Source organism: Pholcus phalangioides, unplaced genomic scaffold, assembly GCF_987345545.1.
Source record: "Pholcus phalangioides strain wild (caught in Gottingen) unplaced genomic scaffold, Ppha-v1.0 ptg000008l_1, whole genome shotgun sequence".
NCBI lineage: Eukaryota > Metazoa > Arthropoda > Arachnida > Araneae > Pholcidae > Pholcus > Pholcus phalangioides.
The window spans coordinates 58,488,225-58,503,903 of NW_028301601.1; the positions used below are offsets into that span (position 1 = coordinate 58,488,225).

Below are 15,679 nucleotides of genomic sequence, written 5' to 3' on the forward strand. Positions count from 1 at the left end.
TGTCACCATCATTAACAAGGTGGTGGTGCCTTAGTGCGAAAATAATAGCGGGTTCCTTGGCTCCGATTTCGTATATTTTGTGGGGAAGAGGAATCTGCATTCAAAGATTCATACATTGTCACAGAATGTGCAAGAATGATGAAAAATATCGATAAAAAAATATAAAAATGTAAATTAATAAAAGCATCATATCATATGGATGAAAATTCAGTTGAAGAAAATTTCAATGATTAAATTTATTGATGAAAGAAAAAAATTTCGTATTAATGAATTTTTGTATTAATGAAAGCTTAGAATTCCAAAATCGAGGATAATCCAGAATTAAGAAAAAAAGAAATTATGGAATTGATGAAAATTTAGAATCTATGAAAGAAGTAATTTCCGAATCAAATAGTTGATGCTCAAATTTATTGTTTGCTACAAAAAAAAAATTGTTTCGTATTTTTTTGCTTTTATTGTCATAAACACTGGGTCCGGTGCAACCGTCCTTGTGACACGCCCCCCTAAGAGCAGCTCTTGCTCACCACAAAATAATAATAACGACAAATATATTGATGAGTATTTAGAGGTGAAAAAATTACATTTTGATTTCAAAAGTAATGCACAACATAGTCACGCATGACTTCGGAGTGTGGATAATGCAATCTCAATGAAATTTGGGGGGGAGGGGGGGGTGTCAGTAGTTGCTGCTGAATACATTAGATTTAGATGTTTCAGCCCCATAAAAATGTTTATTGTTTTCTGCATAGAGAAGTAAACGTTTTCTTTTACAAAATTTATAAAAAATAATTTGCTAACAAATGTACAAAACAAATTATGGCTTTCTTTGTGGTAAAAAATAAATATTCTTTATTACATATAACTCAACATATCTGAATCGGTATTTTTTGTTTTTATAGTAAGCGTAGTGCTGACAAAATTTTCAAGTACCATTTTAATCAATTCGTCGTGTTCTTAATTTTTGAATTTTTGTTAGGCTTTAGAACCAAAATGACTTACCAAAAAATGTACAAATACAAATACAACACCAAAATGCCCAACAAGGTGGCTGAGAAAAAGATGCCCATAAAAATATGGATGTCACATATTTAAAAAATACAGCAACCCAATTAAAAATGCAATTAACACAAATTATAAACAATATATACACATGATAAAATATTATACAATGCCCATAAAGAATACTTATGGTTTTCTTATTCCAAGTATGGATAGCTTCTCGATTTACCCCAACATGTTTATCGTATTTCTTTTTGAACGTGTCAATTGTGTTACAATTTACTATCTCCAGGGGTAAGCTATTCCATTTATTGACAACCCTATTAGAGAAAAATTCCCTGTGACACCATAACCTTGTATTGTCCCTTATCAAATGGTACAGTAAAACTTACAAGGTAACTTGTACCAAAGTTTACTGTACCAAATGGTAAAGTAAAACTTCTCTTAACAGACACCCCTTTTTTAAGGCCAAATAATAATTTCACCTTGAAAAAGAAAAGTAAGCATTTCAAACACCTGATTAACGGTCACCCCTCTCTTACGGATGAATTTTTTTATCCCACCGGTGTCTGTGAAAGAGAGGGGTTTATAGTAAAACCTCGATAAGTCGTCACTCACATTATATCAAGATTATGAACAGCTTAAGCTGAGTGATGACTTAAGCGAAGTGCCATCAGTTTCAATGCACAATATTGTGAAAATAGTATGAATTCAAAGTAACATAAATTGAATAAAATCAAAATATTAATAAAATTTATAGATTACAAAAGGAAAAAAAAACTTTAATTTTTTACTTTTTAAGTTTTTAGTATTTAACTTATTATGGTAAAATATGTAATTATTATTGTGTTTCCGCTCAAATTTTTTTGAGATGCGAAAAAAAAAAAAAAATAGAAATAATTTACCACTGGTATAATCTAATGCTATAATTAAAAGGAGGTGGAATAGACATTAAAAAGCATATCTGTAAAAAAAAATTGATGAACATGAATGAACATGACAATCATGAATGCACCAAGACATGAAACATAGATGATAATAAAGAATTTCAAAACGTAACACAAATTTGACTGATTATGTCATTTAGAGCTTAAAGAAATTACAAGTAACTGTGATATATGAAAATATTTTAAAAACCACACGAGACTCCTTAACATGAAGAAAAAGGCACAAATTTTGAAAATGTATGTGGAAAAGAATAAAAAATAGCCATTTTTTTTACCATCAATATTTTACATGAATTTTGATTTATTTTATCTGTCACTCTCTCATGTTCGGATTTTCTTCCTTTTAAACACATCAAATGGTTAAAAATTTTTAAAACTTCAAGAAGTGGTTGGTGGCTTAAAGAACTTCCAAAGCTAATTATTTTTATCAAGAGATGTGAGGAATATTCTCTAGAGAATATTCAGAGAATAATCTCCTTGACGAGAATACCTTCGTAAAGATTATTCTCGAGAAATTTACATCTCTAATTTTATCAAAAATATTCTATTTAAATGTCATGGAAGATCAAGAACTGTTAATCGAAATAACTGGGGTGACTGCTTTCTGCCAGAAGTGAATATTTAGGCAGACTTGCTATCAACTGTTCCATGGTTTTCTGACGATGTTGCAGCTCTAGGTTACACTGTCTTATTTTCCTTCTGACAAACTCTTCATCTTCAGCAGTTTTGACAGGTGAATATGTGACTTTCTGAGATGAAAATCCCACGAAACTGGAATCATCTTCATCACTACTCTCAACTCGCTCTTTTTTTGCTATATTCATGGAAGCCTCTGCATTACCGGCAAAAGTACTGTAAAGAGTTTGTGTGGAACTTCCGGGATTGGAGGAACACTCAGTTCGTTGCAGTAGACTACATGTCGTCTCCAAGTCTATCAAATCAGATACTGGCTGTGAGTTTGAAGGAACTTCTAACTGGCAACCTTTTTGCTTCTTAGAAGTACTTTCAACCTTGTTGCCAGATTTTCTTTTTACCCCTGTCAATACAGAGTAGCTCGTTCCCGCTTGCTAATAGGGAGAAAAATGTAACAAACATTCAGCATATTGCAGATACCATCAACATAAATTAATCATTAGAAGACAACACATTGTAACGCTAAATTTTCGGCTGATTCTGAGCAGAATAGAAAATTAATATAAACAACGAAAAGCATCTCAGCAAATGGCTGAAGATAATTTTGAACCCTAGATTTATTATCTGAGATGGCACTTATCCAGCGATTTATCTAGGTATGGAAATTATGGTTAAGTGGGCATTTTATGCCCCATTATGCTTAAGCGTAGAGAGATTTTTTACGATTCCAGTATAGTGATATTTTGGTCTATTGAAAGTGCTTTAGAACTTTTTTTTTCAAGTTTCTTCAATAGAAAAATTAGTAACTATGCAAATTTTTTACTCTTTCATCTCTTATGTAAAAGACAACTATCATAACTAATCTAGTGGTCTTATATAACTATGCTTATTTAATAAATACATACTTGACTGTCAGGACTAGAATGATCAGGAACTTCATCACTAGCATGCAGCGATACACAAAGACCAGTTCCAAAAGTGCTTTATAAAATAATAAAATGAAAACGATTTCAAATGTAGTTGAACTCAACTAATAGAAGTAAAAAAAATATAATTTGCCCATATTAGCTGCCATTACTCATTATATACCATATTTTAATGTAAGGAATCCCAACCAGAGTTTTCTGTGGTTAAAATTTGAAAAAAAATTTACTTTTTTCAATTTTAAGATATATATACTGTGTATATAAAAATTTTTTATTCATCATAGAAACCATCAAATTCCTCATCACTCTCACATGATAAATCACAATCACCTACACCAACTGGTTCATTATCATCATCATAGTCACTGCAGTTGTAAATTTCGAGGAACTGAATAACTTGTTATAATATCTTATACTATCGACATGGTTCATACTCTTTTAAATTGAAAAAAAATTTTGAGCACTTTTCCAGGTAAAATTGTATTAAAAAAAAAGGGGGGGGGGAGTTATTTGTAAATGGGAGTTAGTCGAACCAAAATGAGCAGCCATGCACTAGTCAGTGCCAAAAGTCATTCTATATTCATTAGCCCCCATGCTACAATCATATTCAAAAGTTTTGTTATACATACAGTACACATGGAAAACAATTGAATGCATTCAATAGTTGAAATATTAAATTCAAATAAATGATAAAAATAAAATTTTCAATATACAAACCTAAGAGAATTCTTCAGAGCATCATATGAAGCCATCTTTCTAGCTTTGGCCAGAGACTCTCCTTTGGATACCAAACCCCTGCTAAAGCCGTACCCGATATCTTCATGGAAGGTACCATCCTGAAGAAAAGATTTAAATCTACATCAGTCATTGTTAGAACCAAATTAGTTTTCTTAAATTTCATTTGAACAAACTCCATTTTGATGCAACTAACAAAACTGCACTCATTTTTTTCCCTCATAATATTCATAATGCAAGCAGTCATCTGTTAATCGGAAAAAAAAAAAAAAAAAAAAATCACCACATACACTTAGTTATCCAAAATGAGTTTGTTTCATGTCTATAGTAATGAAAAAATGAGGTAAGGAACACAGAAATCAAGCCAATTAAATTTCATCATATTCCTACCAAGCCTGCAGATGTAGCCCCGATACTTTACTCGATTTTGGACTATTAAAACAAGTTGTTTTCAAAACACTGACCTTGAATGGACTGCAAATAACTATACAAGAAGAATGGGAGGAAATATTCCTCTTATGATTTCATGAAAAGCCCTACCATCTTCAAAGCAAAAGAAAAAAAAGTTGTGCATCCGATTTTCACATTTTTCGGGGATTACTAGACAGCCGCATAGAATTATATGTACCTTGGAAATCGCATTGAACAAAAAACTTGAGTCATTATGCCCAGAGATTTACTGCAATTCAGATATGCTACAATCTATTGTTCTTCAACCAATGGCCCATTAACTGGTGCTGGTCTGTGAGATTTTTCTGTCAGTTCGCAAAAAAATTCTTCTAATCTATGTTTACCCGTACATAATTTCAGATTCACTTCCAAAATAGAGTATTGCCTCTTTATTTGTTTTTACCATCAGCCAGTCTGCAAATTATTCACTTTTCTTTTTTATGTTTTGCTGGTCCACAAATTATTTATCCTATTTGCTTTTTAAAGTCTGCAAATTATTTCAATTCCACCGGTTTGCAAATTATTGCTTTCATTTCTGCCTGTAAATAAATTATTTCCTCTTTTTTTTACAGGTTAGCAAATTACTTATCTCATTTCCACCAATTTGCAAATTAGTTCAACTATTTTCACTGGTCCGCAGGTGTAAAAAAAAAGACGAAAAAAGAACACTGCTATATCAAAGTATGGCAGTAGCAGAAAACACAGAAATACATAAAAGAATAAAAATTCATTTTTTTTCTGATATAGATAAAAAACGTTTTGTCAACATAACTTGCATTCATTCTAAAATTCTTTTACTTTAATTAAATATCATTCATAAGCATAATGTTTGATTATTCTGTCTACTTTTGAAACATAAATGTATGGGCATATCAATTTTTTTTTTTGCACCTCATAAACTTCTTAGAAGCAAAGAACTGACTGAGCTAAGAAACTAAAAACACAATAAATGAAATAAGTAAATTAATTACCCGAAGCTGTACTTTTACCAAGGCACTAACTCCGACTTCGTACTTACCATCCTCAAAATCTATAAAATCTAAAAAAAACAATAGCGAAGTATTAGCAACATGTAAGAATTGCTTTCTCTTGTCTGTGAGTACATGTATTCACTTCACACGATATTTGTAATGCATATGAACTCACCAACAGTCTGTTGTGTTACTGAGTAAGACCATCCGTTGAAACCGAATATTTTGTTTGCTGCAGCAACAACTTTTGAACAACTGTTCTCGCCCTAAAAAGAAGGAATGAATCGTTAAAATCAAATAGTAAATATGCATATTGTTTTGGATAAATAAACGTCACAAAAATTAAATTTGAATCGACATAGTAAAAGAAAACAAATTTTTTATGACAAAAAATTTTTCTAAAAATATCCTAATAAAGCTTACAATTTACTTGCCCTTTTGGGCCAGGTTTGACAAATATCAGGTACCAGGTTGCCATACACGACTAAAAAATAGGTATTGTAGGTAGTATAGGTAAAATAGGTACAGCGACCCACTGCAGGCGGAAATGGGCCACTCCATCCTTAATAAGTGCTATTAAATTGATTATTTAAAAATATTTTTCACCTGTTACCACAAGTCTCATCCAGTATTGGCCTGGAGCCATCAGGCGTGGTGTCGTATCTGCGCCAGGAGATGCCCACTTCATTGTTGTTTACCTCAAAACATGGCATTGTAACCACAACTGCCATCTGGTGGTTCCGGAGTGACATAAGAACAATATGCAAATGTGGTATATGGCTGCCACTGCTATAGCTAGGTGTATATATCGCAGCAACGGCATTGCCTCATCGCATTCCTACTTCATTTGTACTGGCATTCAGTCACACTTCACCACTTCTCAGCAAACTTCACTTGGGGAGTAAGGAGCTTCTAGTCATGAGATAGCTCTGCTATCATCGACCGTTCCCGAGTTTACACAGGCCACTTTTTCACATAAGTTTTCAGAATACAAAGGATTGATAGACAGTTACTGAAGATCTAACTCCAGACACCAGCTGGGGATTCACTTACCTCCACACACAGGATCGGAAAAATCCAGATATTATTTATTAATAAAACTTGTGGTGTTATAGATTTACATCCAAATTTTGTAAAAATTTTAGTAGTTATATATACAGTGAAATTAAAAGTAATGTTCTAAGTTCAATTCTCGGCTCTTGTCATCGTTGGATTGTCTTGTGGCGCTCATTATTGAACTGAAAGTGTGACCAGGTTTGTCACAGTATTGGCGTCTGTGAAGTTTTCAATGTATAATTTTTTCCAGCTGTACAGCCACTCCAACTTACAAAAATATTCCTAATACAGTTAACAGTTATTATACCGATGGCACTTGTTCCATTAAAATATAGTTATATCTGGGCAGTCATATCAAAAATAAAGCACACAAGATGGCTGTTATGTGAAAACATTTAGGACATATTGTACTTGTCTCGTTGTAGCAGAACAGTTGCTATCGAAATTGTATGTCTACAGTGTGGCATTTTGGATGTTTCATCGAAAATCTGTGATTGGTTTGAAGTGAGTTGAACATTTAATGTGACGTGAATTAATGACATTTGCACATTAGAGTGATCTTGAAGAAACAAGACAGTTGCTGAAATCTTTGTTTACACATAGGAAATCGGAAGAAAGAGATGAGTGAGTTTGATTGTTATTTTGTAATCAACTAAAAATGTCCTTTAAGAGCATCCAATTCTTCCAGATACCTCTTCTGTGTCACTAACTCGTGAAACCACCATATTGTGTTCGCTTCACAAACAAAGGGGAAAAACTAATAGTGTGAGCTGCATAAAAAAATATGGTCAACTCCACAATAATGAACTTTAAGGGACCAAAATTATGGTTCACTATATTTGATCGAATTAAAGAACATCCCATAGCTGCCAACTTTTGAAAATGAAAATTAGGGAGATTTTCATACAGACCCATATATTTTATACTAAAACCACTCCCTAATAAATACAAAAAGGATTTTTCCAAATAAAATAGGGATTTTACATACATGGAAGTTAAACCCTAGGTAATAAAATCCCTATGCAAAACAAGTGAAATTGGAGGCAAAAACTTCAATTGTGATCTAAAAAAAATATATTGTGTTCAATAAGAAACAATGTGAACAAACATTCTGTGCAAATGACCCCAAAATCATCGGATGATGAAGAAAAAAACATAAATTTTTGAAGAACACTGACTTTTCGTGACACTTGCTTGATGTTTTTTTGATTTCACATGGGGGATGATGTCAGTCTTTACACCAGGATCGATGTTTATGTTCTTAACACAACTTGTACAAAAAAGAAAAAGTCAGCCCTTTTCTGGGATGTCTGATGAAAGGAAATTCATCAGAGAATAAGTATCTTGAAAATTTATTAAATATTTTTTTGCTTATCAGTATTCATGTTTTGTTATCGCACATATATATAACTTCAACAAAAGAGAAAGTTTTGACCACATGCGCATCACTATAATCTTCAATTATTATCCAGGACTATTGGCTGCTAAGCTATTTCCCTGCACGATAAGACGAACAACTTTTCTTATTACCATCAGAGGGTTTGTAAAACTTCCTAAAAAAAAGGAATTTAACACCACTCTTCCCCCATTTATGACGTGTGATGTCATTTCGAAAGGGAAAAAAAACAGTGGCAAAAGACTTTTTTCCCCACAAGAAATTCCTTAGGGATTGCTTCCAGAAGTGGGGATTCTTTTAAATAAAGTAAGGAATTTTTAGTGACAATTAAGGATTTTTGTGATTTTTATAAAAATTTGGGTAATCTATTGGTTTAATCTATTTTTTTTAAACACACTAAAAAACCAGTTTCAGTTTGGTTTTTGAATTACATCCAGTGGCGTATTTACAGGGGCTGGCTAGAGTCAGCACCTCCTAGAGATAGAGGTCTCTAGGAGGAGCTGCTAAAGCCTAGGGTAGCAAATTGAGAGTGGTGGCAAATTTGAGGGATAAGTGACTAGGAAAATTAGAAAAATATGAGAAAGGCAGAAAAAGTTGTGTAGCCCACCATGAAACCGACTGCCCAGAGAGCGAGGAACAGATTCAGAGAGTGACCTAAAGAGTTTGTAAGCATGTGAGCAACCAAAAGTGCGACCTAAAGCATACGCAAGGATGTGCATGACCAAAAGCATGACCTAGAATATATGCAAACAGGTGAATGATCAAAAGCATGAGCAAAAATATGATAAAAAAAAGAGAGACAGAGCGAATGACTAGGTCAGTGAGGGACCAAAAGAATGACCTGAAGAGTAAGTAAGCATGGGAGTGACCTAGAGAGTGTATAAGCATAGGACTGACCAAAAGAGTAACTTAGACACATAGGCGTATTTACAGGAGTAGGGACCAAGTGGGTTAATGCACTGTATGGCAAATCTGAACAATGAATGGCCAAGAAAATTGGACCAGAATGGGAGAAGCGTGGCAAAATTTGTGTAGCCCATGGGCAGCAAAACCGTAAATCCACTTCTGATTGTGTGTGTGTGTGCATCCCATAAAAAAACTCAAACAGAATTCTATTTTTATTCAGTGATTAGCCTATTGACAATAATAAGTGACTGAAAGAAAAAAAAACTATCACAATCAAAAGATTGTTAACCACTTTAAACCATATCTCTGAGTATCAAGTTAATCACTTATCTCTTTAACTAGACAGAGAATCTATGATTAGTGCACACAATGAATATGTTAATCTTATCTGTAATATTCCCTATCTGTAAATTAATAAGGGAGTACAGAGATAATGAACAGCAGACACACAAGCGTTATACTCTAATTATTTTTATAATAACCTGGAATAAAAAGAGAAGCTACAAAGGAAAACACTGCCTTTGCATTCTCACAATTGGTTGAAGATTCACAAGCATCTTTGAAATCAAGTAAAAGGTTTTATTTCAAATGTTTTTATTAATCCAACTAATAATTAATTTTTAATAAGGCAATGCCTAGGTCGTTTAGCGAAGGCTGCTACTACGAACGATAACAAGTCCAGTGTATGCACAAGAACTACAATACGTATATACGCGACTTGGTATCGCTCGTAGCAGCTTCCAGTGGAGGACCTTCATGCATGAAAACTTGGTGCTTCGAATGAGGCAACGGCAATGTGTATTATGTAGGACAAGAGTGTTTAACTCTTGTGAGAGTTATCACTCCACTTCGTTGATTTGAAAACCAGGATTGGGGTTTTTGACATGACAAGTGTCAAAAAGTGGTTTAAACCGTCAAAAACCTAAATCAATACTTTTTGGATAATATTTTGAACACAATAGGTTGATAACATGAGAAACTTACTTTTTTGTATATATGTTTTATTTTTAAAACATCAATTTATTACAATTAGAAAAAAATACTAATTGTAATTTGCAATTTAAAATTTTTCGACCGACAGAGTCTAGAACAGGCAATATGTAATTTTATAGTCCATTTTATGATTACCTGTGCTCAATTTACTAAGCGAAATAGAGCTGTATATTCAAAATATGTGTGATAGGAGATCACACGGTTAGACATATTATACATTCTTACTTATGCACTTGGAATAAATTATAGGAGCTTTTCTCAAACATCATATGATGCAATCAGCGCTGCTTAGTTAAAGACATTTTAGGGCTACAATTTAGTATTATTATTGCTAGCTATATTCTAACATTAGGCACAATAAGGGAATCGTTTTAAGTATCGGTGATTATCTAGAAAATTTAACAGAAATCAACATTATATCCAGGCTATAGCGAAAAAACTTTTCAAACACCTATCTGTGAAGTGAACTGCAGTTCACTTAAAGTGATTTGGAAATGTACCATTTAACATTTCTACAAAATTAGGTTTGAGGCCATGGATTGAAAATGTATGATCTAGAAGCAGAGTGGCATGTGATGAGGGTGACTTAGGTGATCTGTAAATGTGACGCAGGTTCCTTAAGTGATCCGGGAACATGTCACGGGCCACTCAAGTGGTGTCGAACTGCACCGGGGTCACTACAGTGATCTCGAAATGCATAGTTTAACATTTTTACAAAATTAGTTTGAGGCCACATTTGAGCCGCAGTCCATGGGCTGAGCATGTATAATCTAGATGAAAATTGACTTATATTCTGCGCTGCGATTATGTGCAAAATCGGTTTCAATTCGAGTGTGAATGATGAGAGAATAGAACAGTCCCTTCAAGATACAAATAATTTCCAGTAATAAATCAAGCTTGAGGTACAACTGTATTAGATATGTGTGTTTAAATGTATTACAAACCTTTGAATTATGGTCAGGATCTGGCAAATAGCTACCAGGTGGTTTGTTTAAAGCAACTTCCAAGGCCATTTGCTCCTTCACCTTGAACTCTTTCTACATAAATATAGGAGAATAAAAAATGTTAGAACTCTAGAAATAAATCAAATACAATTCATTGAAAACAATTCAAATGGTATTCATCATCGCTATAGAACTTCCGATTTTCGATATGTACTTTTTCTTTAAAGAAACAAAAAAATACAGTGATGCATAGCAATCACATACGAATCCCTCGACTAATTCATGTCCGATTGCAGGACAATGTTACCCTTATGAAACTTTCTATTCTGCACTTCCGTGCAAGTGCAATGCCAAGGAATTCAAACCTCGAGCAGAAAGGCAGCAATAATCGTTTAGAAGCGATTAGCAAGAAATTCGGATGCTCTCTATTTCACGAATTGGTGATAAATATGGTAATCTTGTCCTAACTTAACTGCACGTTAGACAAAAGAAAAAGAAGGGGGAAAAAATTAGAATAGAAATGGAAGGGAAAAAAAAATTGAAAGAATAAAACGGTACTGCAGATAAATTGATAAGAATGTATGTACAAATTAGATTTCTCTTTTCACCCTCACCCCAGCTGTTCCCTTTCATCTTTATAGGAAAGATACAGCATATTCCTCAATTTAATGCATTTTCCTCTGAAATTTAACCATTTAACACATAAAAATGCTTGATATAATTAATTTTGGTTTATCTACCATTGGGAGAACCTATCTTCGAGATCAATAGACAGACAAGTTAATCTACAGAGGCATCGCTTCCAAATAAAAATACCAATGGCGAGAAGAGATCGCTTTTTCCACGAATTCAGATGCCGCCGGACGAGAATATGGAACAGTCTGCCATCAGAACTTGTATTAGTCTCCTACGATTTTCTTCCTCTATTGAGGATTTCGACTTGGCTCTGTATACGAAGTGCTTTTCCTTCTGACTATTATTGCTAAGAATAGAAGAGTTGATCCACTTTGCCCAAGAATAATTTAGAAGACACTAACGAATAAGGCAAATATACAAAAAACAATAAAAGTCCTAATGCATTTCAACACCAATGAGTGCCGTCTTCAGAGGAAAAATTTAACCACTAGTTTCGCTGACCAAGTTTCCCATTTGGGTTGAATACCAACTCTTCACGCTCGGTTGCTCAGCGGAAGAAGTCACTTCACGACGTTTGAAGTGAACAGACGTACTTCTTCCGCTGAGCAACCGAGCGTGAAGATTTGGTATTCAACCCAAATGGGAAACTTGGTCAGCGAAACTAGTGGTTAAATTTTTCCTCTGAAGACGGCACTCATTGGTGTTGAAATGCATTAGGACTTTTATCATTTTTTGTATATTTGCCTTATTCGTTGGTGTCTTCTAAATATATATTATTGCTAACTATTTGTATTATTTATTCATTATTATTTTATTATTACTTTTTATCAGTGTAAGTGCATTTCATGTTTTCTGGGTAAATAAATAAACAAAAAATAAATATATTTTCTTCTAACTATCCTTAATTTTTTCCTTATTATTTCTTGTTGCCCAAAACTGCAATTCGAAGATTCGACTTCCCAGGAATTGACTTTCAGCTCTTCTGGACCCATATGTTAAGACGCACTGCCTGACAGACACATTGCACGTGGCCGAGGCTTAAAACAGTTTTGGGCAGATCAAGAACAATTAAGATAGTTTTAGACAGGTTGAGGACTATGAAGTACGAAAGCCTGGATAACCAAGTGGAGATCAAGATGTAGTTCGGAAAGAAAATTCACATTCCGGTGGGGAACTGAACCACCAATCATCTCTCACTGTCCGTGGCTACAGAGGACAGACATTTTCATTCCTTATGCTGAACGGGACTGCGCATGGACAGCCTCCTAGCCCAGCTAATAGCTCTTACAACGTTAGCCCCCAGATGGCAACATATAGAGAGAAACCATATCACTCTCGACTGTTCATATGAAGTACAAAAGCCTGGAAAACCAAGCGGAGATCGAGATGTAGTTCAGAAAGAAAATTTACATTCTTCTGTGGGGAATCAAACCACCAATCTCTCACTGTCCTGGTTATCCAGGCTCTCTTACTTCGTATGAACAGCGGAGAGTGACATCGTTTCTCTCTAAAGGGTTAAGGACTGTTTAAGACAGCCATGGGCAGGTTTAGAACAGATTTAGACAGTTTGAGGCATTTTCGGACAAGTTGGTGCCACTTTTTTTTTACACCTTAAGACTGTCTTGGACAGGTTTAAGACAGCTTTGGACAATCAAGAACAGTTTTGGATAGCTTTGAACACCTTAAGGAGGCGTCGTATTAATACATGGGCACAGCGTGGGGGGGGGGGGGGTTCACAAGAGAAGGGGAGCCTCACAAAAATGAGAATCAGTTGAGAATTTGCCAGGTAGGGCCACAGAAAAATCGTTTGGCCCCCCCCGGGCAGGCCCATGATGCTATTAAGACAGCCCTGTCACAAGGACAGTTTTTTAAGATAGTTTTGGACTCCAATTCAAGAGTTTTGGACAGGTTAAGGGCAGATTTGGACTTGAGTTTGAAAGTTTTGTACAGTTTCGATCAGTAAAATCTACGAGCCAACCATGATTTTGGCCAATACGTGAAGTGAAATGTTATTTCCCAAACTGGCCACACCCTTAATAACGGTCGTTAAAAGAGTTCTAGAAATGGCATTCGATAATTCGATCTGGTTAAAAGCGAAACAAAAATGAAATTTAGAGAGAAAAAACACACAACTTACCGCACCGAAGTCCGATGGCATTTTCGTTATCGGAAAAAATGCTATCTCGAACCCGATGACGGCAGTATGAGCCGATAACAGCTGATAGCCAGATGTTGTTTATGTTGTCATAGCCATGCGAGGTTCAAGTTTCTACATGGGAGCAGTGATGGCAACCTCTTCCAGCATAATTTCCCTCAAAACCACGAATTCCGAAGAATGTACTGTCATCTAGCGGGGCAAATACGTAATCAAGTATTACACAATAGAAAAATATTGCATTGCATTAATTTCTTTATTTTTTCAAAAAATTATTTTGTTTGATGAACTCCCAAAATTTCACATAAATGCTAAAAATATTTGTTACTAGGAAAAATTTTGGCCAATTTTTCCCACGAGTTACCATCACTGCATTGGAGTAAGGTTGGCTGACCATATTTTTTCGAGAGAAATACGGGACACCGGGATTCCAAATACGGGAAAATACGGGACATTGCCAAAAACGACGCCAAAACCAAACACTGTTGCCAAATATTGTTGAAATTACGGAAAAATCACAATGGCGGGAAATGATGCATTACTGTAAATTGCAGTGGATTAAAATGCATTCCACGAAAAAAAAAAAAAAAGTTTACCAAGGCAAATATGGGAGATTAATATTCCCATATATAGTTGTAATTATCATAAAATAATTTATGAGTTGAAAAATAATTTCAATATTTGACTTCAATAAGAAATAAAAATTCAAGTAGGCTTCGTGTGAAATACGGGACGTATGGTCACCTTAGAATAACTTTTTCATTTACCACCCTTATTCTGGCTATGAGTAGTGTGACCATATTTCCTCGAGAGAAATACGGGAAATTGGGATTCCAAATACGGGAAAATACGGGACATCGCCCGTTACTGTCAAAAATGACGCCAAAACCGAACAAAGTTGCCAAAAATTGTTGAAATAACGGGAAAATCACTATGGCGGAAAATGCAGCATTACTTCTAACTGCAGTGGATTAAAATGAATTCCAAGGAAAAAAACGTTCAACAAGACAAATGCGGAAGATTAATAGTCTCATTTATAGTTGTAATTTTCATAATATAATTTATGAGTTGAAAAATAATTTCAATCTTTGACTTCAATAAAGAATAAAAATTCGAGTAGGTTTCGTTCAAAACACGGGAAAAACCGGGACACTTTTGCCGAAAAGTCGGGACAGCCAAAAAAACAGAAAATACGGGACGTATGGTCAATGATGATTTTTCGAGTAGACATCATAATCATCATCAGAATCGCTTTGAGGGACAAACACTAGATGATCCCTATAGGTAAAGTGACCATACGTTCCGTATTTCCCGGGACAGTCCTGGAATTTTCTGTTTTTTTGGCAAAAGTGTCCCGGTGTTTCCTGTATTTTACACGAAGCCTACTCGAATTTTTATTCTTTATTGAAGTCAAAGATTGAAATTATTTTTCAACTCATAAATTATATTATGATAATTACAACTATAAATAAGAATATTAATCTCCCACATATGCTTCAATCGACGTTTTTTTTCGTGGAATTCATTTTAATCCACTGCAATTTGCAGTAATGCTTCATCTTCTGCCATTGGGATTTTTCCGTAATTTCGACAATATTTGGCAACTTTATTTGATATTGGCGATAATTGGCAATATCCCGTATTTTCCCATATTTGGAATCTCAATTTCCCGTATTTCCCCATATTTGGAATCTCAATTTCCCGTATTTTCCCATATTTGGAATCTCAATTTCCCGTATTTCCACATATTTGGAATCTCAATTTCCCGTATTTCTCTCGAAGAAATATGGTCAGCTTTGTGAAGAGTATCTTATATCCTCGATCGCGGATATACTGTCATCTAGTTTGCAAGAATAACACTAGATGTATGTTTTATTTTCTTTTTTAATAGATGACTTCATTCCTCTGATGATGTTTTCCAGTCTGCCGATA

At 34.4% G+C, this 15,679-nt stretch overlaps 1 protein-coding gene across 1 annotated transcript; it reads right to left on the reverse strand.

Moving 5' to 3' along the window:
• Window positions 1-832: 832 nt before the first annotated feature.
• Window positions 833-13,890, reverse strand: LOC149084644 (uncharacterized). The gene is made up of 7 exons (XM_089235039.1): window positions 13,730-13,890; window positions 10,957-11,049; window positions 5,837-5,927; window positions 5,662-5,729; window positions 4,223-4,341; window positions 3,485-3,560; window positions 833-3,013 (listed from the first exon to the last, which is right to left on the reverse strand). The coding sequence occupies exons 1-7, from the start codon at window positions 13,748-13,750 to the stop codon at window positions 2,522-2,524; spliced, it is 960 nt and encodes a 319-aa protein (XP_089091165.1). The 5' UTR covers window positions 13,751-13,890; the 3' UTR covers window positions 833-2,521.
• Window positions 13,891-15,679: the final 1,789 nt, after the last annotated feature.

Bases quoted from the DNA above. Each gene is read 5' to 3' on its own strand.
- LOC149084644 (XM_089235039.1), bottom strand. From the start codon at position 13,750: ATGCCATCGGACTTCGGTGCG. The intron at 5,730-5,836 runs GTGAGTTCATAT...TGTTTTTTTTAG, and splicing joins AGTAACACAACAGACTGTTG to ATTTTATAGATTTTGAGGAT. The intron at 3,014-3,484 runs GTATGTATTTAT...TCTCCCTATTAG, and splicing joins ATTCTAGTCCTGACAGTCAA to CAAGCGGGAACGAGCTACTC.